Source organism: Varanus komodoensis, unplaced genomic scaffold (genome assembly GCF_004798865.1).
Source record: "Varanus komodoensis strain SLA01 unplaced genomic scaffold, ASM479886v1 scaffold26, whole genome shotgun sequence".
NCBI classification, from domain to species: Eukaryota; Metazoa; Chordata; class Lepidosauria; order Squamata; family Varanidae; genus Varanus; species Varanus komodoensis.
The window spans coordinates 1,683,335-1,709,218 of NW_025335684.1; the positions used below are offsets into that span (position 1 = coordinate 1,683,335).

At 57.8% G+C, this 25,884-nt stretch overlaps 1 protein-coding gene across 2 annotated transcripts in view; it reads right to left on the reverse strand.

Annotated features, from left to right (window-relative positions):
* The window catches only part of LLGL1 (LLGL scribble cell polarity complex component 1), a 32,971-nt gene extending 14,442 nt beyond the window's left edge, over window positions 1-18,529 (reverse strand). Inside the window, exons 1-9 of one of the 2 annotated variants that reach the window (XM_044433597.1) lie at window positions 18,434-18,529; window positions 7,268-7,349; window positions 7,045-7,175; window positions 5,226-5,384; window positions 4,396-4,558; window positions 3,684-3,816; window positions 2,437-2,491; window positions 1,724-1,878; window positions 1,092-1,309 (exon numbers count right to left, since the gene is read on the reverse strand). In XM_044433597.1, coding sequence (XP_044289532.1) covers window positions 1,092-1,309; window positions 1,724-1,878; window positions 2,437-2,491; window positions 3,684-3,816; window positions 4,396-4,558; window positions 5,226-5,384; window positions 7,045-7,175; window positions 7,268-7,349; window positions 18,434-18,468 — 1,131 coding nt within the window. In that variant the 5' untranslated portion in view covers window positions 18,469-18,529. Of the gene's footprint in view, window positions 1-1,091; window positions 1,310-1,723; window positions 1,879-2,436; window positions 2,492-3,683; window positions 3,820-4,395; window positions 4,559-5,225; window positions 5,385-7,044; window positions 7,176-7,267; window positions 7,350-18,433 lie in introns of both variants that reach the window. The other variant, XM_044433596.1, reaches the window with a different exon arrangement.
* Window positions 18,530-25,884: the final 7,355 nt, after the last annotated feature.

Sequence of the window (25,884 nt, forward strand, 5' to 3'; positions counted from 1 at the left end):
GCTTTTTCTGCACAGCTCATCCTTTCTGCCCATTCTAAACACATTCCAACCATCAAAATCCTGCCAGGATGCCTCGTTTTCCTAACCCTAACCCTACCCTGGTGCACACCCCTAACCCTAATATAGGGGTAGAGTTCCACTGAAAAGGGGGCAATTTTGAAAAAGACTTCCCTGGAGTAGGTTTTTCTGCACAGCTCATCCTTTCTGCCCATTCCAAGCACATTCCAACCATCAAAACCCTGCCAGGACGCCTGGTTTTCCTAACCCTAACCCTACCCTGGTGCACACCCCTAACCCTAATATAGGGGTAGAGTTCCACTGAAAAGGGGGCAATTTTGAAAAAGACTTCCCTGGAGTAGGTTTTTCTGCACAGCTCATCCTTTCTGCCCATTCTAAGCACATTCCAACCATCAAAATCCTGCCAGGATGCCTCTTTTTCCTAACCCTAACCCTACCCTGGTGCACACCCCTAACCCTAATATAGGGGCAAAGTTCCATTGAAAATAATGCGATTTTGAAAAAGCCCCCCTTGAGTAGGTTTTTCTGCACAGCTCATCCTTTCTGCCCATTCTAAGCACATTCCAACCATCAAAACCCTGCCAGGACGCCTGGTTTTCCTAACCCTACCCTGGTGCACACCCCTAACCCTAATATCGGGGTAGAGTTCCACTGAAAAGGGGGCAATTTTGAAAAAGCCCCCCTTGAGTAGGTTTTTCTGCACAGCTCATCCTTTCTGCCCATTCTAAGCACATTCCAACCGCCAACACCACGCCAGGACGCCGCGTTTCTCCAACCCTGACCTAGTCCCTCACAGCCACGTGGGGGGAATTCCTACGGGAATCCCCGGTGTGGCAGGAGGAGGGTTCTGGGCCACTCCAGTGCCCTGCAGGGCTCCTCGCCATCAGGCACCCCAGGACAGAACTGCGCTACCCCGCAGGGACGTCGTGCAGTGTTCTTCCACCAGCACCCAGTGCTGCGGGTCGGGGATTCGGACCTGCCGGCCGCGGCACACACAGCTCCACCCCGGGAGGCGCCGCAGCCAGCCCCGCGCCGCAGCCCCGCGCCAGGAGGGCCTTCCGGCAGCCACTCACCACCGAGGAGAGCCGGGGGCTCTGCTGCTCCCCCGCACTGATGATCCTCTCCCAGAGCTTGAGCGGGATGTTGGAGATGTGGCAGGAGCAGGTGATGGCGGAGGAATGGAGCGGGGCCAGGTAGGGGGCGGGGATCGTGGGCCAGCCCGGGGTCTGCAGGTCGATCGCCACCAGCTCTTCCTCCACCAGGACCACCAAGGCGGTTGGGTTGTCGAATTCTGGAAGAGGCCGGGGAAGGACGGCAGGGCGCGCCTGCTTAACGGGCTGCTGGGGCTCCCCTCGCCCAAGGCCCCGATTCTCTTGGGGGCCACGCGCCCACACGGAGTAGGGCTGAGGGCAGAACACCCCCAAGGCCAGCTCTCCGCCTTGCCTGGGGCCCTCCTGGCCGGCGACCAAGCCGCAGGAGAGCCGTTCCGCCCCTCGAGGACTGGTGGCCCGGGAAAGGAGCTGGGTCCGGCCGGGGAAGCGTCCCGCAGCCCCACCGTCCCGGATCCCCTGCCTGGGGTGCTGGGCCCCCTCCTCCAGGGCCCAGGAAGGGGAGCGGAAGAGGAGAACCGCTGAGCCACGGTGCAGAGCCAGGCTCACAGGAGGGCCGCCGGGCCGCGGTCTTGTTAAAAGAGCAAAATGCATACCCTCCTCTACCTCTGTGCCGCACACGGTGAAGAAGTCGATGACGCGCGAGGTGAAGTCCAGGGTCACCAGGGTCTGGCCTTGCAGGACGGTGACGCAGTGCCGGTCCCCGTAGCTCGCCCGGGGCATCCCGCCGCTGAAGATGATGTAGTGGCCCCTGCAGGGAAGCCGACCCGCCAGGCGGGCAGTGAGCCGCGCGGACCAAGCCGGGGCCGGCCTGCGAGGAGCCGCACGGCTCCGTTCCCTGGCGGAATCCCGGTTTGCTTCTGGAGGACGAGGACTTCCCAGCCCTGCTGAACTAACCTAGGAAGGCTTCCTGGGTGTTCAAGCATTTGCTTTAGTTCGTTGTATGCGCCCCAGTCTCTCTCACTGTGGAGCGCTTTATAAACGTTACAGGAGAGGAATGACTGGGGCGCTGGACACGGATCGCAGCCTTCTGCCAAAAGTGGCGCTCAAGGCAGCCAATGCTAATAAAATGCAGAGTATCAACAACAACTTAATTAAAAACATTTTTCAAAAATCCATTCATGCACAATTGAAAACACATCGAAAGCGGAATTCTCAGCACCGAGCAATTAAGATGCCCTTCAGCAATAAAGGAGCTTGCAGGCTAAAGGCCTGAGGAAAGCAATTTTGCTGGCCAGCGTGATGTTTGCTTGACTGTGAATTTTTAAAGTGGAGGATAAATATAGACACATCTAAAAAGAACACATACCCCGATTCACACGTCTGCCACATGATCTTATTTATCGCTTTGCATGGGAACGGTCCTAAAACGAAAGAGGATGATTTGGGAATTCAGCGCTTGCAATCTAGAGCTTTGCATCCAAGGAATTCAAAAGCGGCTCCCCACCCTGGTCCCCGTAGTAGATACTCATCTTGGCTCTTGCCAGGACAAAGGACATGGCCAAATATTGTGCATAACCGAGCACAGTGTTAGCAAAAGATGCCAGTCAGCACAGCATGCTGGAAACCCCACATTCTGTTAACATGATGGTTATGCTGCTAGTCCTCATGGAAAAAAAGGATTAAAAATGAGATTAAAGAGACATTTGAAAATGTAGCGATCAATAAACATGAGCAAAGTGCAGAATATTTACAGCGCACAAGGCATCTGGCCCCTCGGCAACGCGGCCACGGGTCCAAGTTGCATCCCAGCATGCTTTGCAACCCGGACAACGGGGCGGCCGCAACGACTGCGGCCGACACCTCAGTCAAGGTGTGACGGCTCAAGCTGGCACGTCCTGCAGTCCCTCCAACGCTGTCACCGTTCTGGCACAGCAAAAGGCATTTCGCTAATTTGTTAAAAGTGGTTTTACGTTCCTGACCGTCTCGGGTTTTCTGTTAGGTTTGATCCTACTGGGACCTACCCAGGCTGCCTCTGGCTACAGGGCAGAATAGAAACGGAAAGACAGGATGGAAAGCCCCAGGCCGGCTTGGTGGGAGAGCCGCCCGGGGGTCTCGCCAGCCGGCCCTGCTTGAGAGAGCCAAACGCGGAGAACCGCATCGCGCCACCCGCGGAGGCAAGCGGAACGAACGCTGCAGGCCGAGGCGGAGGGGGAAGCAACCCGAAAGCGAGAAACAGCCTGGCAAAGGGGCACGAGACCCCCCTCGCAGGATGCCACTCCGCAGAACGCCACGGCCAATTCCTCCCCCTCCATCAATTCGCCCAGTCCTAAAACCATCCACACCAGTCGCTCGGTAAGTCCCCATGCACAGCCTGGGAAGGAGGCCGCGGCTTCTCTGCCGGTTCAGTGCCAGCAACGATCTTTCCGTCTCCCACCCCGTTCGAAAAGGCTTCAGACAGAATCACTAAGTGCTGCTCGTTCTATTTTTAATGATACTTTTAATGCTGAGTTTTAAAATAGTCCTTCCCCGGCTTTAGCCGCCCGGATACTTACCTCTCCTTTTCGCATTACTGGAAATTGCATCCCCCTTTTATTTGAAGGGAAAAAAGCTCACCGTAAGGAATCGTGGCGGTGGCGGGCTGCTGGGTCTTGGGGGCGCTGCCCGCCACCGGCCACACCGCATAGCCGCCGTCGCTGTGGGAGCTGACAATCGTCCGGCCGCTGCGCTCCCAAGCCATGCTCTCCAGCTGCTGCGGAGAGAAGACGGGCCCCACGTCAGCAGGACTGCAGAGGGGCTCCTCGGACAGGCGGACGGGGACTGCTACCCAGCCTTCCCCACGGAGCCGTTCCCATGGAGCCGGCGCGCATCGCCCACTCCCCACCCCCAGGGCTGATGGGAGTGGAGGACCCTGGCCGCCCAGCCTGGCTCCAGGGAAGCATTTCCAAGCGGTGGGTCTTCACATGATGCCGGACCGCGACTCCCATCATCCCCAAGTCCCCGCCCTGCACTCAGCCACGCGACACATACAGGGTGTGCCCCCCACCCCCGAGCTCTGGCCACCGTCCCCAAACGGGCCGACAGCTCTGGCTGAAATCACGCTGCGTCGTTCCCAAGGGAAGCTCTCGCCCAACCCGGATCCGCCACCTGGCCTTCCCCAGCCCGCAGGCCCTCCGCCAGGCCTCCCATCATCCCCAGCCTGTGCAGGGAGGCTAGCCTCTCCCCCAAGCTGCACTCGGACCAGGGCAACGGCAACGCAGGCGCCCGGCAGAGGTGCTGCTCGCAGGAGGGTCTCCGGACCGCCGCCCCGCTCGGCCCCCGCAGGCACCTGGTTGCCCAGGAAGAGACGGCCAACTTCTCGCGTGTTCCTGTCCCACAGAACCATGAGGCCCCGGCTGTAGCCGACCAGGATCTGGGCCGGGTCGCGGGGGTGCTCCTGCAGGGACTCCACTGGGCCGAGCGCCTTCCCGCACCGGTAGTCTTCGGGGACGCTGGAAGGCAAGCGGGATCGCTGTGAGCATCGCACCTCCAAGGACACAGATCTGGGTGAGGTTGCCCTCAAGGCCTTTGTGCCACAGCAGGTCCCGCAGCAGACGAGGAAGCGAAGAAAGCCTCAACTACCATCTAGTCGAACCCCAGACACTGAAGGGGCATGGAAAAGCATCGCTTAGCTCCTCCTCACGACAGCAGCTCAACCTCGCTGCGATAACCCGTACCCCTAAGCTCAAGCAAGATTCTAGTCCCCCTGGTTCTGACCGGTAGAGGAACATGAGGCAGCCTGAAGCAGAGCCACAGACGGGCTCCCTCCAGCATCGGGAGCACTGCTGGCTCTTCAAGCAGGAATTTTTCCAGCGCTACTCGGAGATCTCGGCATGGCCGGGATTGCTCTGCCTTGAGCTGCCGACGGGGGTCGACTCGGTCTTTCTGAAACCTAGTCCTTTACCGAGGTTAAACTCTTGCCGGGTCTAAGCAGAGAACACTTGCGGCTGCGGGGAGCTAGCGATGTTGCACCGCGTGGCTCCGGCCAGCACCGCCCGTGCCCACTCGCCATCCCATCGTGTGCAGGACCCCTGCGGCCACCCGTGCCTCCCTGCCTCCTGGGGGCAGCCCCTTCCCCTCCGCCGCCACCGCCCCCCACGCCCGGGCCGGGCGGCTCACCTCTGCAGGACCTCGTCCTGGTAGAGCGTCTGGTCCTCCAGCAGCGTCAGGCCCGGCAGCTCCAGGAAGTAGACGCCACCCCCTTCCGTGCCCAGGCAAGCCGTGGCACACGTGGACTGCAGCAAGATCACCGCCACCCGGGTGATGCTGGGCGGAGAGCTGCGGGCGAGAGGGGCCATCCCACCGTCAGGGCCGGGGCCACCGCCCGTTCCCAGAACTTCCCGGGAGAGGTGCAGAGGGAGCCCCAAACACCGCCAGCCCCTGGGCAGCTTTGAAGGGGCACGCTCCATTCGCGGGGGGCCTGGCCTTTGCCCCCGGGCCCATGATCCCTGACGGAAACCCTCTCCCGACCTTCGCCGACCCGGACAGCAAGATGCAGTTCTGACCTGCTTCCGGCCACCACCCCTGGGGGAGGCTCGTTCGGTGGCAACAAAGGTGGCCCCCAGCTCCGGCCCGCGCTCCCCACTGAGGCCCGCCTGGTGCCAGCTCTGCTCAGCACCAGGCCGACTCTGCTGCCCTGCAGGACATTCAGAGGGGGCCGCCTGCAAGTTCTTAAGATTGTCTTCAAGGACTGCATTTTAAAAAATCTGTTTTAAATTTGGTTCTAAGTGTTGCATCGTAAGTTTTCCGGGATGTGTTAATGTGTTTCCACACGGAGTGTTCTATAGTGTTTGTGTAAACTGCCCAGAGAGCGTCAGCTACTGAGGGCACAGAAAATACATAAATATTAGAGGACTGGAAAGCGCCATCTCCAGCATTTTCTCAGGGGATCGTAGTGGCCCAGCCGGGCTTGGGGCAAGTGGGTTTTCCAGAACCACGCTCAGAAAACTATCTGATCGCTGCTGTTCCTTCACAGAGCTTCCCGCCCGCACCCGGCCCGACACACACCTGGTTCTTTACACACCAACAAGCAAATTTATCAAAGAAGAAAGTCTGCACAGGTACGGAAAATGATGGGATGGAGGCAGGCCAATTCCACTGCATGGGGAGGGGGGAGCCACTAGCCCGGGGTGAGGCTCCCAGGCTGTCGGGGGCAAATTTCAGCCCCCCAGGCCTCCACGCCTGCCCAGCTGCTGGCCGCTTGGCGTTTTCTTAGCTGAGCACGTTCCTCTCTCTCCCCCCACCGTTCGTGGAGCCTGCCGTGCTTCAGCTGCGGCCTCCTTCCCGGCAGCAAGCGCTTCAAGCTAAAATAAGCTTTCTCCCAAAATGTTGGAAGCTGTTTGGCCCAGCGCCTTTTGCTTGCGGCCCAGGCCACCACCAGGAGGTGGCCCGTCTCCGAAACAGGACGCAGCTGTGCCGCGTCCCCCGGGCGAAGCCGCCCTTTCCCAGAGCCCAAGCGGGGCTGCCGGGGGTTGTTCCAGGAGCTGGGATTGCGGGACAGGGCAAAGACGTGAGTCGGGGACTTCTCAGCTCACGCCTTGGCCACAGGCTGGGCTTAAGGCCCCAAAGCCTGGATGCCACGGCCTCGTCCAACTGGATTAGGTCCCTCCCCGTCCCGCATGCCGAGGAAGCGCACTTAGGAAGCAAAGCAGCTGATGGCCGAACAAAGCAAGCGACGGAGCCGGAGACCCAGCCGTGCCCCAGCTCCCGCTAGCTTCCTCTGTCCACAGAACCGACGACTAGCAAGGCGCTCGTCTCTCGCACACTGCAGGCCTTCGAGAGGCCCGTGGACAGCCCGGATCCGGACCCTCACACTGGGGGTCCTGCACGGAGCAGGAGGGCGGCCCCCTGTGCCGAGGGCCCCGTCCGCCTCCGGTTCCAGGATTTACGGCCTCGGGCAAGCGTGAAAGAGAGCAAAGAGGCGGGCGGCAATGAGTACTTAGCGTTGTCGAACCCTGGCCGTCCGGGGAGGGCGAAGCTGCGGGTCTCTTCCAGGTGGGAGTAGCCACTCCGCTGGTAGATCTCCCACAGGTGGAGGGTGTTGTCATCCAGGAGGGACAGCAGCCGGCCCTGGAGCAGAGGAAGCGCGCCAGGTTGGAAGCCGAGAAGCCCCTCCCTCCCCAGCACTCAGGTGGGGCCCAGCCAGCGGCAGTGCTCCTTACCTGCCCAGGTAGGAAGTGCAGCTGGGTGACCGTCGCCGTCTCCTTGTGCAAACCCGTGAACTCCACACCAGGAGCTCCATATCTGAGGAAGGCCCCGAGTCAAGGAGAACATGTGAAGGTGCGAAGGGGGGAATCACAGGCCTTCAGCTCTGGGGAAGACACGTCACCTGGCTCGGGGCTGGCAGTGGGATGAGGAGGACAGACAGGCCTGGCTCAACAGACCCCACCTGGTGCCTCTTCTTCATTCGTTAGTTGCCCCGTTTGCTAGTCCGAGATGCCCACCCATTTAAAACAATAAAACCACTGCATAACTCTAAAAACCAGGAACTTCCAAACAATTAATACAATGGCGCAATTTGGAAGGCCAAGTCTTTTTGCTGCACACAGGTTCACCGGCTTTTTAAAAAATGAACCACCAATGGGTTTCTAGTCCTGTGTGTTTAGCCACCTGCTATCAGAAAGCAGTGCCAAGTACGTGGAAACGTTGCCTGCCACATTCCTGTGGTTAAGAGGCACAGGAGCGTACTGCGCTCTTTTCCTCAGGTCAGTTGGCAACCCTTCTTGGGTGTGGGACTTTGAGCAGGTGAAAGTGGCGTCTGGGCCTCGTATACGCAGAAGTGCCTTGAGCTGCCCCACAAAAGGAGCGGCCGAGTGCTGTCCACCATTTCAGGGCTGGCTGGGACTCCCCCTCCTCCAGACAGAGGAGCATTTGTCCGAATCCCACACGGAAGGGGTCGCCAAGCAACGAGGCTCTTGCTCACCCATTGCAGGGGAAAACCGACTCCCCTGGTGGTTTTCTTTCCCTGCTCTCTTTCCCTTGCCTGCAAACGTGCGCACTGGCCTTGTTCGCGTAACTTCTCCCTTATCTTTTGCACACACCAGTTTCGAAAAAATCAGCTCTGAAGCACGGAGAGAGGCGGGGAGGGGAGTTTCTGGGGCACAGACAAACAGCAGGTGGCGGCAGTCTCTACGCCAGGCACCCACAAACCCACGGAAGGGGCGCACAGTGCAGCTTCCCTGCGAGCCACATATGTGCAGATAAGAGGCAAAACCAAAGGTTTTAGTCCTCTTTGATCTGCTCAGAGCGCGCATGCACGTGGGTCGCGATTTTGCAATGTTTGTTCATCTCAAGAGAAGAGAAGGGAAGAAAATGAAGCTGCTGGGGGCGGAGGGCAGCACCGAGCCGCACCTCACCTTCCAAATAATGAAGCCCAACTTTATACAAAATAGATCTCTAGAATGTGCAAAGGAAACGATTAGGGGGATGCGCCCAGCGAGCCAAATGTATATAAGTGCAACATAAGTGTTTCTCTCTGGGGACTGTGTTTAGGTTTCTTGTTTGTTTCCAGCAAAACAAACAGCGCCTGGCTAGGCCCATACGGTCACTCCGCTTTCATGTCCAGACACAAACTATTGCTTTTGTTTTCCATGTCAGTGGTGACCTAGTTTTGAAAGAGCGGGGCTAACTATCTGCTTTGCAAGCGCAGAAATTCCAAAGCCACAATCCGCGCACAGGGAATAACTGGGCAGTTCCATCAGCTCTGGTTTCGGAGGGGTGCGTCATGCAAATTACGAGCCAGAACCCCCCCCAAAGAGGGAGGCAGGTGGTTTTGCTCAGTGGTGCTTTTGGGGAAGACTGAATCGCAGCTCACATCCAAAGGAGAACCCCAGAGCAGCTGACAGTGCAAGGGAGACGGTGGTTTCCTCTTGCTCTGTAGCTGCAGCCACCTTTGGCGCTTCCACAAACCACGAAACGCACTTGCCATACGGCCCCTTGGGCCATCAAGGTGGGCAATTTCGAGAGGTCTGCGGATCATTTTCACGCCTTCCCCAGCTGATTTTCTTGCCATTTTGCGCTGGGACCCAGTGAAAACCTGCTGGGCACCAGCAGCAAAGCAAAAAGAAAACGGATGCCGGCAAACCCTTCCAGAATGCTCCACGGCCAAATTTAAAACTCAAGTTAGCAGCTGTAGCATTCCATAGCAGATGGCTGGAAGAAAATCAGCCATCGCAAGCCCCCCGCTGGCACAAATTTTGGCTGTGCTGGGGCAGGAGACACGTGCAACCTGCGACCGCGAGCGGCACCCTCCAACCGAGATGCCCTCGCATTGCACAAAACCTACTTCCAAAGGGAGCACCAAGAAATCAAGATAATTTTGGTCAGCACCCTCCCATCACGGCTTCTAAGCCTTTCCCATCCACTGTGCACGATATCCTGAATTTATGCCCCAAATTATATCTTCTTCTTCATCATCATGACTGGCTAACCTGGAGACAAATGCCATCCACTTTCTAAAGCAGGCAAATTCATATATTGTGGCTTTACAGGGAAGAACAAACGTACAACTTGGAAGCTCTCCGTTGAGCTCCCAAGCAGCGGTGTGGGAGAAATTAATTCAGCTCACGTTTTGATTTACGTGATTTGCACAAATAAAACACAGTTACACTATGAAATTTATACTTCTCTGAATTCTGCAACAGTTCTCCTATAAAAAATAAGCGCATTCCAGACAGCAGGGAGAATGCACATTAAAATGTTCTATATCTGAGCAAATTGCTTCCAAAAATATGCATGCGAGGCAAAATTGCACTGAAGGAAGCTTACATTAGGAGAAACGTAAATAGATTTTCATGTGGACTTTCAGTTCCGATGATCCATGAAGTTGCTCTGTGCATTAATACACGGCAACATCTTAACAATTTGGGGCAGATAACAATCACTTAACTGCAACTGTCCTTCTTTTACAGTTGTAGCTATGAAATTTCTATATTATCTTCTGATGGTGCAAAACAGGATTTTAAAAAATGACAGTCAAATCATCGAGTCCTTTTTACAACCAAATATGTTTGACCAAAGGTAAAGCAAAGAGAGCTTTTGCATTTTTTAGCTCCGGTCTTCCGGAAAGGAAGCCTGCCGGTCACAGTTGCGCACGAAGTGGCAACGGATCAGGACGAATTTATGGCAGACCCATCTGGATGGTGAATGGACCCAGGAGCCTTCCAGAGCAAGAGGTGACCTCCGGATCGGGGCTGGCTGGGTCGGACCCGTCTTCCCTGGAAGGCCGTGCGGATCCCGCAATATTAATTCCAGGACGGAGGGCATCCGTGCGCCGCGTTCCTGGATGAACTACGCTAGTTACTGGCTTCTGTCTGATCCCACAGCATCATGCTGAGCTTAAAATTGTACCCAGGCTTAAGGGGCTCTCCGAGGAGCAGAAACCACTCCGTACCTGCGCACCAGCACGCAAAATCCCTCTGCACACAGTCTCTCGCAAACACGGGTCTTTTGGTGGGCGCGTGTTCGGCACCCAAGGATTACAGACAATGTGTGACTTGACTCGCAAGAGACACGACGGTTCTCACGGGCCGACCCACAGCAGTGCGCACTGGGAGAGCCCGTGTCCCCGTGGCGGCCGGCTTGGCCCGGGAGCGCCTCACCGGGATGCGCGTTCCCTTTCACGTCCCAAAGGCCCATCCATCCTTCAGCCCGTGCCCGCGGAGCCGCTGCGTCTCGAGAGATGGATGAGCTCTGTCTCGCTGGGAAATCTCTTTGGAGAGTTACGAGCTGCAGTAAAGGCAAATGGGGCGGAAAGGAGGGCCTTTGAAGAGCAGAGCGGGGACCCGCTCCGGTCCCATCCCGGAAGGACCTGCGTCCGCACAATGCGGTTCTGCGGGAATCAGAAGGGGGCAGAGAAAGATGCTCCTGCTGCAGGTCCTTAGGAACGCCTGCTTTCCCTTCAGAAGACGAAGGAAGGCCAGGAGAGGGGCACAGGCTGGCTGAAGCTGCGGCAGCGATGGTGCGATCATTTTTCTGGCAGTTGTTTTTGTGTGGGGTGGGCTTGCCTGTCCCCTTCCCACAGAACCAAGAGAGCTCTGAAGGAAAAGCAGCTACGAATCCAGCACGGCTTTCCCTGCACTCTAGGAATGGAAGCATTTTCTTCCACGGGGAGAAAGAGCGAGGCGGCTGCAGAGGCGATGCAAAGCAAGCAAGGAGCTTGGCTTGCGGCCGCCAAAACGCAACCCCTCACAGGAAAGTTGGAGGAGCCGGTGCGAGGAGGCTTCAGCGCCTCGCAGCCTGGCAGGTGGCCTGAACTGCAGCTCGAGGCTTTGCCGCAGAAATCCAGAAACGGCCGGGCGGGGGGCGGGGGGAGAGAAAGGGGAAGGGAGCCACAGGAAGGTGCTTGTCCACGCCGCTTGCTCGCTCGCTCGCCCACAAGGCTGAACAGAGGCTGCTCCTGCAGGCGGCTGCTACTAAAGGTGTGAGATGAGGGTCCAAACACACATGCGAAGGGATCCCATCCCTGGCGAATCCTCGACAGCAAACTCTGTAACAGATCTAAGTGCATTTTCCTAGTTGCACAAATTCTGCGCACACTTCAGAGAGGGGAATTTCTGTGCGCTAGCACAAGTGTGCATTTATAAGCAGGAATTCCTCCCCGCAAACCAAATTCTGTCCATGGCCAGGCCGCAGAACAAAAGGGGCCGGACAGCCTGTGAAACACAGGAGGGATTTAATAAAACCTTGACGCTCCTGCTTGCGCTTGAAGCATTAACGAGCACGGATGCATCGTTCAGTTACGATTATTTCCCCTTTCCAATTCCCTGGAAAGCAGCTCCGAATTAGTTCTGAGCATCTGAGTGCACATGGGGAAGAGGCTGGGAGGAGAAGCAGCCCGCGGCAGAGAGCATCGCGGAGTGGCCCTGCGGATCGGTGCCTTCGCTGCACCAGCCCCCCCACCGCCCCAACCAGCAGCCTGCGCTAGCCGGCACTTGGCCTGCTGTACAAGGTCACTCAAAGGCGTTCGAGGGAGAATCGAGACCCCAGAGGGCGCCGGTGCTGCTGCAGAGTGCCACACACACCCCCCCCCCCAACATCCTGTGGGTATCTTGTTCCCCAGACCCGAGAGCCAAGAGCATGTTTCTACCCCCCGGAAAATGGGAACAGCCCTTCCTTTGCCCAGTAAAAACCTAAGTCCTCGAGAGAAGGCTCTGGCTGCCACATTTTCCCCACAAGAGGGTCGCTGAGCCGCCAAGGAGATGGTCCCGTGAGGGCAGCTTTCCCCAGCGTGGTGCCCGCCAATGGTACTGGACCGAACCACTTTTCTGGGCAACAGGCAGGAATGCTGGGATCTGTAGTCCTAGGCAGCTGCGAGGTAGCAAGTTGGGGAAGGCTGGGCTAGGCCGAGTGCGAAAGATGCTCCCGGCCGAGAGGCATCCCTGCGAGGCAGCAGGGCTCCCGGGCGATCTTTAGGGCTGTGGTCCAGCAGTGGCAAGCCCGTGCCTGAACACGCCAAAAAACGAGAGGAAAGGCCGGCGGCTCCGTGCGCTGGAACGAGCGGCCGCTCTAATCCCACATGGCAGCAGGGCTGCAAAAATAGCGGCGAGCCTCTGAGTTTTTCCGCTGGAGTTTGGCCATTTTAAGGGCTGCTTTTAAATAGACGGGAGCCACGGCCAGCTGCCACAGCTCATGCGGGACGCCCGAGCAGCCACGCCGGATCAGAGCAGGGGGCCGTCCAGGCGAGGCTTCTGCTGCTGTGGCGGCCAGCCAGACACCCAACGGTGACCCACGAGGAGGGCGGTGGGGCACCACAGACGTTTTCGGGCTCACGCCCTGCTGCAGGAGAACGGGGGGAGCCAGGGTGGACCCCTGCGTGGCCCAGCAGCTCAATTTCTCGGCCGAACTCACCCGGGAGAGCGGTTGTGACGATGCGACGCAGGGAGCCCGTGGACCACGCTAATGCTTCAGGGGAAAGCCAAGAAAGACACACACCTGAGTGATAACCTACGCTAGACACACGCCCTGCCAGACACGTCCGGGTTCTTTGGAAGTACAGCCCGGTTTGCAGGATCTGATCTAGAAACACGCTTCATTTGGCACAAGGTGTCCCAGTTTTAAGTCAGTTCTGGGACGGTACGGCCAGGAGACGCGGCCAAAAGCCTCCAACAGAGGGAACCCCCATGCGTGAAGACACGTGGCTTGGTGTGAGACAACATCCTGGCAGCGTTACACCACCCCAAGCCAGCCTCCATGAGGACCAGAGCCCTGCACCGTCTCCAGCAGGCCAAGCCACACTCAGGATCAGCAAGTTCTACAGAATTCAAGGGGGAAATTGCCCTGGGCACAAGCCAGGAAGCTTCACCTTCAGGCTGACATCCTCCTCATCTGCTGCTGAAACGGGTTTCAGGCAGTGCTCAGTACAGGAGGAAGTGGCAACAGCACGCAAGGTGCCATGCCTCACCGAAAAGAAGAAAGACACAAGCACTGTGACTTCCTGTTGTGCTGCCTTGGCCAAGTTGTAAAGACTGAACAAGCAGCTCAGTTACTCCAAACAGCAGAGGTGATGAACACTCATCCATGCGACGGACTCCCCGCACATAGAAATCTAGCAGGTCAGGGAAAAGAATCCAGCTCAGAAAGCTAGCATGTCAGGCAGAGGACTATGCACATTCAGGGAGCTGGTCCCATGCACGGTGCAGAGCATGTCTGAGCCCCCAAGCCCTCCCCAGAACATGAGGTGCGACACAGCACACCTCGAGAGCAGCAACACCTTCGAGGCGAGGACACGGCCCACACAAGAAGCCACAGCTCTTGTTCACACGCTCCTTCCACCAGGCCTAGAAGCTTGTTTGCAAAACTGAAGCATGCCACGTCTTACTGTAAGCTGCCCCGATCGCGCGGTTGGAGGGCGGGTCCCAGAGAAAGCGCGGGGCTCATGGAGCCCCAGATGTGATGCGTGGAAGCTCGGCGTTCGGCCCAGCTAACCAGCAGTGGCTGCACAGGAGCACCTCCGACTAACCCCGACTTTGTGAACGCGCCCACAAACGCTCCGTCTGCACTTCCCGACCGTTTCAATTCCCCAGCGGCACTCCCAGGGAGAAGCAGGAGCGTGCCCAGGAAACGTTGGACCAAGCAGTGCCCTCAGAAGAAAGAGATCCCTGCCCCAAGGAGCTTCCATCTAAAACTCAGCTGGTGGTGGAGATGGTGGAGGTGCAGAAAGCCATGATAAATACATGCAATTCCGCATGCGTGCCTATTCAGAAATAGCCGTCAGTTCCCGTCCCTTTATGGGAAAGTGGAAATTAATCTTTGCCAATGTGGCATCCCTCTTCCAGGAGTCGGGATGATGGGGGGAGAGTTCTGTGGCGTGACTGGTGGCTTATTTTCTTCCTCCATTTGGCACTCCCCTGAACCAAGACCCCTTCCGAGCAAAGGATTACTCCATCCAGCAGGGGGGGCGGTATTTTTAGCTGCCCCCAGCTGTTTCCTTCCCGGCTCTGCTGGGAACTCTGCCTCACACCCCCCCAAGAACTTTATCCTCTGTTCTTAAGCCATTTCCCCCACTGTCTTTCCAACTCGCACATGTCCTGAACAAAAGCCAGGAAAGGCTTTCCAAAAGAGCTACAGATGCCGGGGGAGGGGGGCAGCCTGCGAGAGGGAGGGGTGCAACAGAAAAAACTCCCCGAATTCAGTGCACAACGTGAGAAGCAAAACGCCACTTAACCATGCATAAAGAGGTTTATGCTCTCCCTTCCAAGCGATCTTTTCCGCCTCCTGCGTTCTGGCTGTCTGAACATGCGTATTTTAAGCGTCATCTAAAACCGGGGTGGGACACTTGCATGCCCCCCCCATCATTTCTAGCCAAAGCTGACGGACGCTGGAGTGCAGCCCGCCTTGCTTTCAGCTTCCCAGTTGCCCACCCTCATCTAAAATGGATCAACGGATGGATCAATTTTTTTAAAATCCCGGCGACAGAAAGCCAAGTTGGGCCGCACATTCATTGCGTGAATGCCCCTATTTCTGGTTTGGCAGGTGGCGCATTCTGGGGGCCGTGAGGATGGGAGGAGGGGGAGTTTAGCTCCCTGGCTGGGTCCTCATGACACAACAAGCCAAGTACAGGTCAAGCAGGGGTTGATCCTGGGCTGTCGACACACCCTGCTGAATCACGGGTTGTCTTGTGTCAACCCGGCTGTGCTGAAGAGCCCATGGTTGGTTAAGGCACTGACAAACTCAGCGTTTGCTGCGGACTTGCGCACTGTGAGCTGTTCGTGGTAAACAAGCCACGGCTGGTTAGCGCATGTGCGCAAGAGCACATGTTCCAGCGATATCCTGCATTCGATCCATAGTCTGGCTCGTGTGCACTGGGTCCCTCTGCTCTCTGCCTAATTAGTAATGATATTTCTCTTCTACTGTTCTTCCTGGAAGGAACCCAGGCAGTTTTACCTTCACAACGACCCTGTGAGGTAGGTCAGTGACAGCCCCAGCCACCCAGCGAGCTTCATGGCTGTGAGAGGACTAGGAAGAGGGTCTTCCAGGACCCAGCCTGACGCGGCCACCACTAGGTGCCCCCGATCCCCCCTGCGCAGAGGTCAGCAAAAGAGTGGCAGGGACAGCACCCGGGGCCCCCACGGGAGTGGCCCCGTCCCTTGGAAGCCCTGCCCGGGACGCCCGCTTCGCCACGCCTTGGGTAGTCAGCCGTCTCACCACCGGAGCACAGGGCTCGGCGCAGGCTCCGAGGCATCCCCGAGATCCTCGTGCGCTTGAGCGTCGGTTTAATTCTGGCGCTTCCACAGCGCCTTTTTCAACCGTCACGCGCCATCTTTTGACTGGAAAAGGACGCTTGCTACTGCATATTTGAAACTATCTATTTAAAGAGCCGTTTCCCAGCGTGTCCGCCATGCCAAGTCCCTCCTGGAGAGAGACGGGGAAGAGTGGGGGAGGCGAAGCTCGGCGCTGGAAGAGCGACAGCGGGGGCGATGCACGCATTGTCGTCGCGGGGCTGTCAACTCCATGGTGACTGCACATCTCCCGCGTGGACGCCAAAGGGCAGGCGCGAAGGCGGCCCGTTCTGGCAGCCAGGGCTCCTGCAGGCCCTCCAAAATGCGTCCATTCAGGCTCCTTCCAGGCAGGCGAGGAGACACCCGTTGCTATGTACCAAGGCGCGTTTCCCACCCCATGCGCTGCTTCAAAGGAACTCCGTGCAGCTCGCATTCAGCATCCCGTAAGGAAGCGCTACGGCAGGGAAGCCCACGTTGCCGAACTCAATGGATGCCCCGTCGCCTTCCGACGCAAGGATCCAGAGCTGGCCGTGCCGAGCCTTTTCCCCAGATCCCCGTCCCCGTGATGGGCTGCCGTTTAGACTTTTTTACGCAATAAGTAAACTTGTACAAATTGTGCTGGCCTCTATTACTTCCAGTGCCCCTACCTGCTCAAACAGCGTCATTTGCACTACAAAGATGCTTGCAGGTTTTAAAAAATGCTCAAATGGCGGACTGCCTTCGGCCCACCAGCACCAACCTGCAGCTAACACCCAGTGGGGCCGAGTTTTGAGGATCCCTCAGACCACCCCGTAACACCAGGCCAACCAGACTGCACTTGGGGAAAGCGGGGGAACGGGACACCCCTTCAGCTCCCACATCCAGGTCGGAAGAACTGCTGGGGACGGCTGCTTTCATCCTGCCAATTTAAAATATTTCCTAGCACAAGTTTAGTGCTCCATAACCAACCAGGCCTCTGCACATCACACGGCTATTCTGCCAGCCACACAGAGAAGTCAGATCAGTAGAGTAGCAGAATATAAATTCACTAAAAAAAACAAATGCGGTAAGGAAACAGTGGAAGGCAACATACAATGAAAATAAGAGAGTGGGAAATAAAACAAGCTATTTGTAGCTGATGAGCATGCAAAGAAAAATTCAGTTAATTAAATAGTGCAGTGTCTCATTTGTCAAAATGTTAAAAGCTCTATCTTCCCTAGAGCTAATTTAACAGATTTAACTCTCACAAAATAATCTGTCCCAGCCAGTAAAAATAAGATTTTGCCAAAGGGGAATTTTCTCTAACAACGGCAAGCCAGGGGCTGATCCCAAATCCTCAAACCCAAAAGCAACAGGGCATTCCAGGGAAAGTGGACTGAACCTTCTCTTTTCTGGAATCGACAAATATTTATATCGCACCTCCCAACCTCCACATTATGCAGTTCAGAACAGATCGCTTTTCAAACAGCAGAAAGGATGCGGTGGTGTCCGTACCCCAGCACAATCAGTGGCTGTGCCGGCAAAAGCCAGCGATCGTGCAGCGCCAATACCTCTGGCCGGCACGACAGATTTAAATATCCATCAAGTCCGCTGGGGCAACTCCAACGGGGCTGGTGCACAGGCCTTGCCGGATCCCTTCCGTCATTCAACCACACACACACAAACAGCGCTGAGAACCGTCACGCTGCCGCTGCCTTCGAGCGTGTTCAACATCCCAGGAGTACGTGGGAGAAGATCCAGCGCACGTCTGCAGAAATATTGTTTTGCGCAGCACTGAAAAGTCCGAAAAGCCACGTGCCAAGAGAACCATTCTGGGGCTATCGGGGTACAGATATGCTTGGCATCCCCACGGATGATGCCGGCACCTCTCCCCAAAGCCGACGCGTCCCACGGGTTTCGGCTGCTGCCGCGTGACAAGAAGAAGAAGAAGAGAGCACCTGTCTGCGGGCACGGCTCTGCTCAGCGGCCTGACGCTTCCAGGGAAGGGTGGCTCTCCACACACAGGTGGTTCCCGAGCACGGACGCCCTACTTGGAACCCACACCTGCCATTTAGGACGGCCGAGAGGAGCTGCTGCGGTTCCAGGGCCACCTTTGGCACCAGCTCGGGGCAGGCCTCACGCCTCCTCTTTCCCGTGGACACAAAGGAGTGGCTGGCCTGGTACCCAGGAGCGGAAAGCAGAGGTGAAGCCCGGAAGGCGGGGGACTGACGTCTTCAGGCAAAGGGGCGCGATTGCCAGGACGGTGGTGATGGGGCAGAAGGAAAGCACCGACCCCCCGATCCACCCGCCCCCCCACATACACACTCCAGTTTTCCAGCCGGGCCACAGGCCCACAAGCAGGGAGGAGAAGGGGCAGCTTTCTGCTTTGGAGAAATCCCGGACCTGCGTTGTGTTAGCAGAGAGCTTGCTGCCTTCTAACAATGCAGATTTAGCCAGATCCCCAAGTCCAAACAGCGGTGCCGAGCGAGCATCCGCCTGCGATGGTCCTGAGCGGGGCCACATCACTGTGTTGTGGGGGGGGCCGGGGGCCCCTTCCCCACCCCAGCGCAGTAACCGACCAGCCGCGCAGCGGGAATTCCTGCCGGTCTTACCTCGCCCTTCTGCGGGAATCGCGTGTGCTGCAAAGGATACATCTTCACCGCTCCCGACTTGGTGCCGATGGCCATGACGCGCAGCTTGGGGTCGAAGGCCAAGGAGCTGGGCTGGTTGGGGAAGCCATGTTCCACGGTCTGGAAGGGAAACAGACACAGCCCACCTGAGCTCTCGCAGCCACGGTTCCGAGGGGGCGCCGCAGCCAGCGGAGCTAAATGCGACACGTGCAGTTTCGGGGGGGGGCAGAGCCCCGGGCTGGGGACCCAGGGGGGGCCCGGGGGGGGGGGGGGGGGGGGCATGCCTCTTTCTCAGCAATCGCTGATGTGTGCCTACACTGTCCCCCCCAGCCCCCCGGCAACAGTTTCCTTGTTTTAAAAGGATGGCTTATTAGATGTGTGCCCGCTTTTTTTTCCTGTGGCCTTACACAATTCTCTTCCTCCTCTCCATTTCATCCTCATAAGAACCCTGCGAGGTAGGTTAGCCTCAGAGCATGACTGGTCTGAAGTCACCCAGGGAGCCTCATGGCCAAATGGCAACTAGAATCCTGATTTATTTAAAACTTTTCTAGACTGTCCCGTGGTCTTGGGATGGTTTAACCATGAGACTAAAGAAAACAAAACACAGCATCTCCTGCATCCCACTCCAACCACTGTGCCACACTGTCTCTCAACACTTCTCCTTAGACAGTAACAGCAGCAAGCTAAAATCGGCTCGTACGTTGACCGTGCCCAGTTCTGGCGTATGAAAAGTGGAGTCTGGCCCTTGGGCTGAAAGATGCACAGCGTCCCAGTATATTGCCAACGAAACAACTCGGAGGCTTTTGTGTAACAGTCTTTGTGAGGCGGAAAGCTTCAGCTCCTTGAGGACCAGAAGCATGCTATACCCACCACCTACCCTAACGGCCCAGCTCTCGGGTGCTCAACTTCCCCATCAAGTTCTGAATTCTGCATGCGGACCCCGAAGGCCCAGTTTATGAAACACTTCGAGGCCGCCGATCCCTTTGGCAGACTGCGTGCTGAGCCTTTTAGCTGAGCACACAGAAATCTGGAAAAGAAGCCTTCCTCCTGGCACCTGAACTCGCAATGCTGCCGGTGTGTCAGAGAGAGAAATCCAGCAGCTGCGGCTGGTGCGGAGAGAAGGTGAGCCACAGAGAGAGAGACACAGAGAGGCCGCGCTCCTGTTCCGGCGCAACGCTTCCAAAGACGCGCCCAAACACCCCGTGCCTCCCGGTGGTCTTCCATCGCCGGCCAGCCCTTCCGCGCCGCAGCCAAGGCGGCCCACGCCAGGCAGGTGGGGCTCCATTCACGCTGCTCCAGCCCAGGCCGGGCTCTGGAGAGCTAGTGTTTTCGGGCGGCCGGAAAGAACGGACAGAAGACTGAGCGCGATTTGGCCAAAGACGCGGAGTGAAGCAGTTCCTCCCTTGTCTCCCGCGAGACCCTTTTGAGCCAAAGGATGCGTTTTTTCCCTTGGATAAAGAAGCGAAGCTGTTCAGCCCAAACCGGTGCTGCTCTCTCGGAGGCACTGGGTCAACGGGAGGGAACGGAGAAAAGCCGCCTGCAGAAATGGAGCCACTGAAAGATGGGATGGGGCAGAGCCGTTCCAGCTTCTCTCCTCTGTCAGCCTGCAGCGGAGACCACACGGAAAAACTGGGGCCCCATGCAGTGCGAGGAAGACAGACACCCCGTGGGCAAGCAGAGGCCAAAAGATGGCTCCCAGCTGGCCGGTGAAAGTCGGCATGGTTGTGGTCAAGAAGGAGAAGCTGAACGGGGGGGGGGGGGGGGACTGGGGACACCCCCCCCTTTTCCCTGTGTGGGGACGCAGCACGCCAGGGCCAGGGCACCGAAGCCGCGACCCAGAATATACATAACCCGGTACTCCGCTATCTCAAGATTGGGGTGCGCTGGCCACAGGACACAGAACGGAATAGGCTGATTTAAATCTGCATATGACTTTTTTTAGTAATAACGAGGATTTATTTCTTTTTCATCAGAAGCAAAGCCAGTTCACTCCGCATCCGTACCATCTCAAATCCTTAAAATACTTTGCTAGGCATTTAAAACACGCAGGGCAGGAGTCTCTGCACACGCTCATTTATGTATCTCGGCGCTCGATTTCTGGCAGAGGACAGGGTGATGGGTTTGGGCTTTCGGCCCCTCCCGCCATTGGAATGCCCCCCCCCCCCCAGCTTCTCCAAATTCAGCCCTTGAGCTGGAAGATGCCTGAATGGCCCAGATGCAGCTGCCAACCCCACAAACTTGCTGGCACCTTATCGCCACATCAGGGCTCATCCTGCCAGAGGATCGTGGTGGTGCGGGGGCGAGGACAGCGCCAGCGTCAGAGCCAGAGCCCTGGGCCGCCCCACTCCCTCCAGACATGCTTTGAATGCGGATAAACAAAGCAGATGGCCTTGGAGATAAAAGGCAGAAGGGCTGAGAGGAGGAAGGAGGGATGGACTTGGGCGGAAGCCGGAAGCCGCCTCCTCGCTCACCTGTGGCAGGTCCTGGGTTGCCTCGGCAAGAGCAGCCTGAACCGGTTCTGTGAATTAGGCAGAAGCGTGTTCGGCTTGGGGCTGGGGCCCGCTCCGCTCTGGCCTCCACTCTCTTTCCCCCTCTCTGGTTGTACAATACAAAGTGGAAACGGTGAACTCAACACCAAGATGGTTCACGGAAAGTGCTGCAGAGCTGGGAGGATGCTGCAGCTGTAGGAATCCCGAGGTGCAGCCATGCAGGTAGTCTATTCCTGGCACTGGCTGCTCTACCGCTGTTCTCAGCAGCAGCGAGCCAAAGTCAGGCAGATGCCACGGGGCAGGCAAACTGGTGCCCACGCGTTAGTTAGGGGGAGCAACTCCCTGAACCTCAGCCCACTGACCATGAGGCGGCCTGTGGGAGCTGGAGTTAGCTACTCCAGACCACAGGCTCAGAGCGGGGGCACCTGCCTCTCTTGCAAGCCACCTGGGGATGATGGAGAGCTTGCCACGGCAAAGGGCCGCTTACTGCCACAGTTCACGGCTGCCTAGCCAACACGCTATGCCCTTCTCCTGGGGCAACTACACCAACCTGCCTGACCTGCTGCTCACCCTAATCCTCCAAGCAAGCAGGTATCGTGATTTTCAACCAGGTGACCTAGGGGTCGAAAGAGAAGAACAACTGGGAGAACAAACACACTTCAAAGGAAGAAGTGGACGGATTAAACTCTCCATCAGTCGCAAGACTTCTACTGAGCGCTGGGACAGCCCAGGTACAACTCCCTACGACCCCAGCCTAGTTATCCAATGGCACCACCAAGCATCCGGAGTCTGAAACGCGTGCTAACCAACGCATCTCACCCACAGGTCTACCTCTGGCGGCCTCTGGCTTATTATTACAGGACAGTTGTACCTGCCTTGCTTCGGCTTGGAAGGATCTTACTTACGAAGACCTACCTCTGAGTGCAAGATCAACACACCTGGAATGCTCCGCGAGCCAATTCAGTGCACTCCGAGGGGACCAAATGCATTCCTGGGGCAATGCTAAAATCAGCATCCTCCAATTAGGGAAGTCAAGAGGAAGTCACCTGCCCGAGGCCACACCTGTATGCACACCTGACAGGGAAGACGCCTAACTGAACTCTGCAGGGTTTACTTCTGTGTAAACATGCACAGATTGCAACTGTGCCTGAGCCAGGGCCCTTTGTGATCCAGAGCTTATTCTCGAGAAGCCGGAATCATCACAAATCCACTCTGGGGATCTCCATAGCCTACGGGCAAAAGAACGGGGCTGGGGAGCGGATTTCCCAAAGGCTTGGGAAGCGTGAAGAATCTCTTCAAGGAAACCTCTCCTCCGTTCACATCACTCCCCTAGCCGTCTCCCAATAAGCAAGCCACAGACACGCACATTTTGGATGCCGAGCCGGTCCAGGAAGGATCGGGGCCCACGCTACACAGGTGCAAGCCTGGCCCCTCTAGGGGCACCCACCGATCCGCCCCCAGCTGGAGCACGCCATCCTGGAGCACACGGGTGCTTGCAGAGTCCCGATCCAGGGCGTGGGCCCAGGGGCAGTTCACGCCCCGGGAGGCCCCCGGGACGCCCAAAGGGGCAGGACCACCCTGCGGTTCCTCGCTGGGCCAGCTGCCTGCCCCACTGGCCATGGAGACACACACACTAGAGAAGCCCCCGCCCCCTGTGGGTCACACCGCAACCCCTTCCAAGTCAAACACGCTTCCCTGCCACACTTGCCAAAGTTCAAACGAATTGCATCAGCATCTGGAGCCTGCACGAGAGGAAGGCCGCCTCTTGTCCCCACTGCCCTGCCGGGGCTGCTTCTGATCCTGGCTTTGACCGGGCAGAGCTTTTCCTGGAAGGGCAACGCAGGTAAACAGAGGAAGCGGAGGAACAGACCAGAAGTTCTGCCTCCCTGCGTTACCTTTGCAAACGCTCCACACCAGGCTGTGGGTCCCGGAGAGCCGGGGCAGGTCCGCCAAAAGTACCCGCAGGGCGACATGGGTGAGGGACGCGGTTGGGCTGCCGGTTTCCCCAGCTGGGACGCCCCCTGCGCTCGCAAGAGACGCACCGGGGCAACGGTGGTCAGACTCAGGACGAGGGCCGGGGTTCAAAGCCCAGCCTGGCCATGAAGTTCACCAAGCGACCGAGGGCCCCTCACGCTCGCGCCGAAGGTCGGTGAGGGTTCGCAGCGAGGGAGCCTGGAACCGATGGGCTTCACCGCGAGCAGTTTGGATAAAGGGTGCCGGTAAAATGCAGTACCTAGTCCAGCTACTCAAGAGTTGGCCTTTCCAAGACACAGAGGGAGGCCGGGGCTTCAGGGGATGTGTTTGGGGAACCGTTCAGGGCCTGCGGAAGGCAGTTCTGTCCACGGCCCCCGGATCCGCACAAGAATCCACCAGAACAAGATGGAAGCTGCTCGAGAGAGCACGGATCGGGCCCAGTGCCCAGCTGCAAGGAGCGAGCACCCTCTGGGACTGTTTGGGCCAGGCAGGGAAATTAAGTGTCTCCCTTAGCCGAGAAAGAAGGAAGCGTTTCAAGGCATCCCTTGATCAACCTCTTTAGAAATGGGGTTGGAGGAAAGAGGGAGGGGAAGAATCGGCCGAAATCTCCCAAGCAGGATGCAGCTCTCCAAAATACGCCTCACGGTGCAAGCTTGAGATGGTCTGAAGGCACAAGGGATTCCGGGTCGAAAACCCCAAATGAGAAGGAGCGAAGGCACGGAATGGGGTTCGAAAGACAGAAGACTGCAGGATATTTACCGAAAGTTGCCTTCTCCAGCTGCGTGCCCACCTGAGCAGGGGCTGATGGGAGCTGTAGTCCAGCACCTCTGCAAGGCACCGGCTGGAGGGGAGGCCGCACCTGAGCCTAATCGGCCGGCCGGCGGCCCGCTCCGACTCAGGCGCTGAAATGGTTAAGCAGACTCATGGAGCCGCCACAATAAAGAGGACAAAAAGGGGTGGGGGGGACTGTAAATCAAGATTAGGAGTGGGAGAGGAACCCACCCCCTCGGAGGGGGAAAGACACACACAGAGTCAGCAGTGTGAAGCAGGCGCTTGCTGTGCTCACGGACTGGTCTCTCTGGGTCTGGGCGCCGCTTGGGGAAGGCCCTTCTCCCAGGCAGAAGGTGCAGCCCAGAGCTGGCTTCTGGAGAGGCAGGTTCCCCAACCAAATGCAAGGGCAAGGGGGAGCAAACCCGTAAGCCCCAGAGCAGGACCCCCAACTCTGGCAGCAGCGGTTGGCACATGAAAAAGTCAGGAGAGTCTGGGTCCACGGATCCAAAGAGCTATTAAGTTTGAAGACATGCCGGAGCCAAATTGTGTCTAGGATTTCTCCTGGACCCCAAAAATCTCCCACCCCAAGCCTACATTAAGGGTACAAATCCCAAGGCCCCTGACTGCACTCTACACATGTTCAGAAGCACCGCATATTACTTCTTCATCTTTCTAGGCCTGAGCACAAAAACGGGGTGACTGCAACCCACACATCCTAAAACACAAACAAATGGTGGTCTGTTTGAGAGAGAAAGAAATGTTTAAATTTATTGATCTATTGCATTTGGAGGAGAGAAGGTCCTGCCTTTGCTATGAGCCCAAAGGGATGCTCAAGCACGTTTAGTACATAAGAAGGAAGTTATTTTAATTGGTTCCCAGTTTGGCTTTCTGGTACTGCAAGGGCGAGACTGCGTTCCAAGAGATTTACTGCTGTCATTCACTCCGGGGAGCTCTGAAAAGTGTTGGGCTTAAAGGTGTGGGGGTGATGCTTCCAAAGGAGGGAAGAAACCCACAAAATCACAACAGGGACACGGACCCAATCCATACTTTTCTCCCTGCAGCACAGTGGAGCAGGAAGAAATGACAAAGAGTCGCCTACAAAGAAGCAATCGCCTTTAAATCTTTGCAAGAAGGAGAAAAGCGAAAGATTGCGCTTTTAATCCCCCCTCAGCCAAACCAGTCCTCTGAGACTGGGAGGGACTGGGTGTGCGATGGAGCTTGCAGAGAGTGGGGGAAGCTTGGATGAAATACAAGCTAACGGTGCAGCCAGCAAGCCCCCCCCCCCCCGCAATTAAGCACTCTGCATCCTCACTCCCAAGTCTTGCAAGAGCAGATGGAATTTGCAGAGTGAAAAGCGCAAGCCCCTCCCATTCGGAAGGGAAAGAAAGAGACACCCTAAACTTTGCTGGGCTGGTCGGAAGGAAAGAAACCCCAAACAAACCATCCGAGCGAGCGAGCGGCCTCACACACACACCCTCGAAAAGTGTCACCGCGGCCTTTGTTGCGCTCGATCGAGGCGGGCCGGGCGCGCAAAAGTAACTTTCGCGCGGGGGGGGGCGCTTTGCCTCCTTCGCCGCTTCTGCGGAGGGGCTCGCCCCCCCCCCCCCCCCCCCACCGCGGCCGCCCCGAGAGGGAAGGACGGTCCCGGCTCCCCGCAGGGAAGGCGCCGCCTCGCGCGGACGGAGCGGGCGCACCGGGCAGCTGCAACCCGCGGCGCGGAGGAGGGGGCCAGCCCCGCGCAGCACAGCCCCCCTGCTTTCTGCCTGCTGGCGGAGAGGGGGGCGCGGGCCCCCCAGAAGATGGCCAGCGGACCGGGCTAGCCCACCCAGCTCCCTGCAGCGCCTTCCAAACTCCCCCGGGCAGGACGGAGAAGCCGCGAGGCTGGGGGCGGGGGGCACGCGGCGCGGGCACCGGCGCCCCTTCCCCAAAAGCGCTGCCCCGCGCCCCTCGGGCTTCCCCGGCGGGGACTGCGGCGGGGGGAGGGGGCCGCGCGCGAGCCTCCCCCGAGCGGAGCCAGAACCGGCCGCTTTGCGCCTCCCGCAGCAAGGGCAGGGCGCTAGTCCTCTTTGCAACGGGTCGCCCCCCGCGCGTGCTCTTCCCCGAGGGCTGGAAGGAGAAGGGGGGGAGGCCCCCCCACAACAAAGGACGCCTGGGCCCACCGGTCTCGTCCCGGCTGCCCCCCTCCCCGTCCCCGTCCCCGGCACCGCGGCGCGCCCTCCCGCGGCTTCCTCCGGGGGGG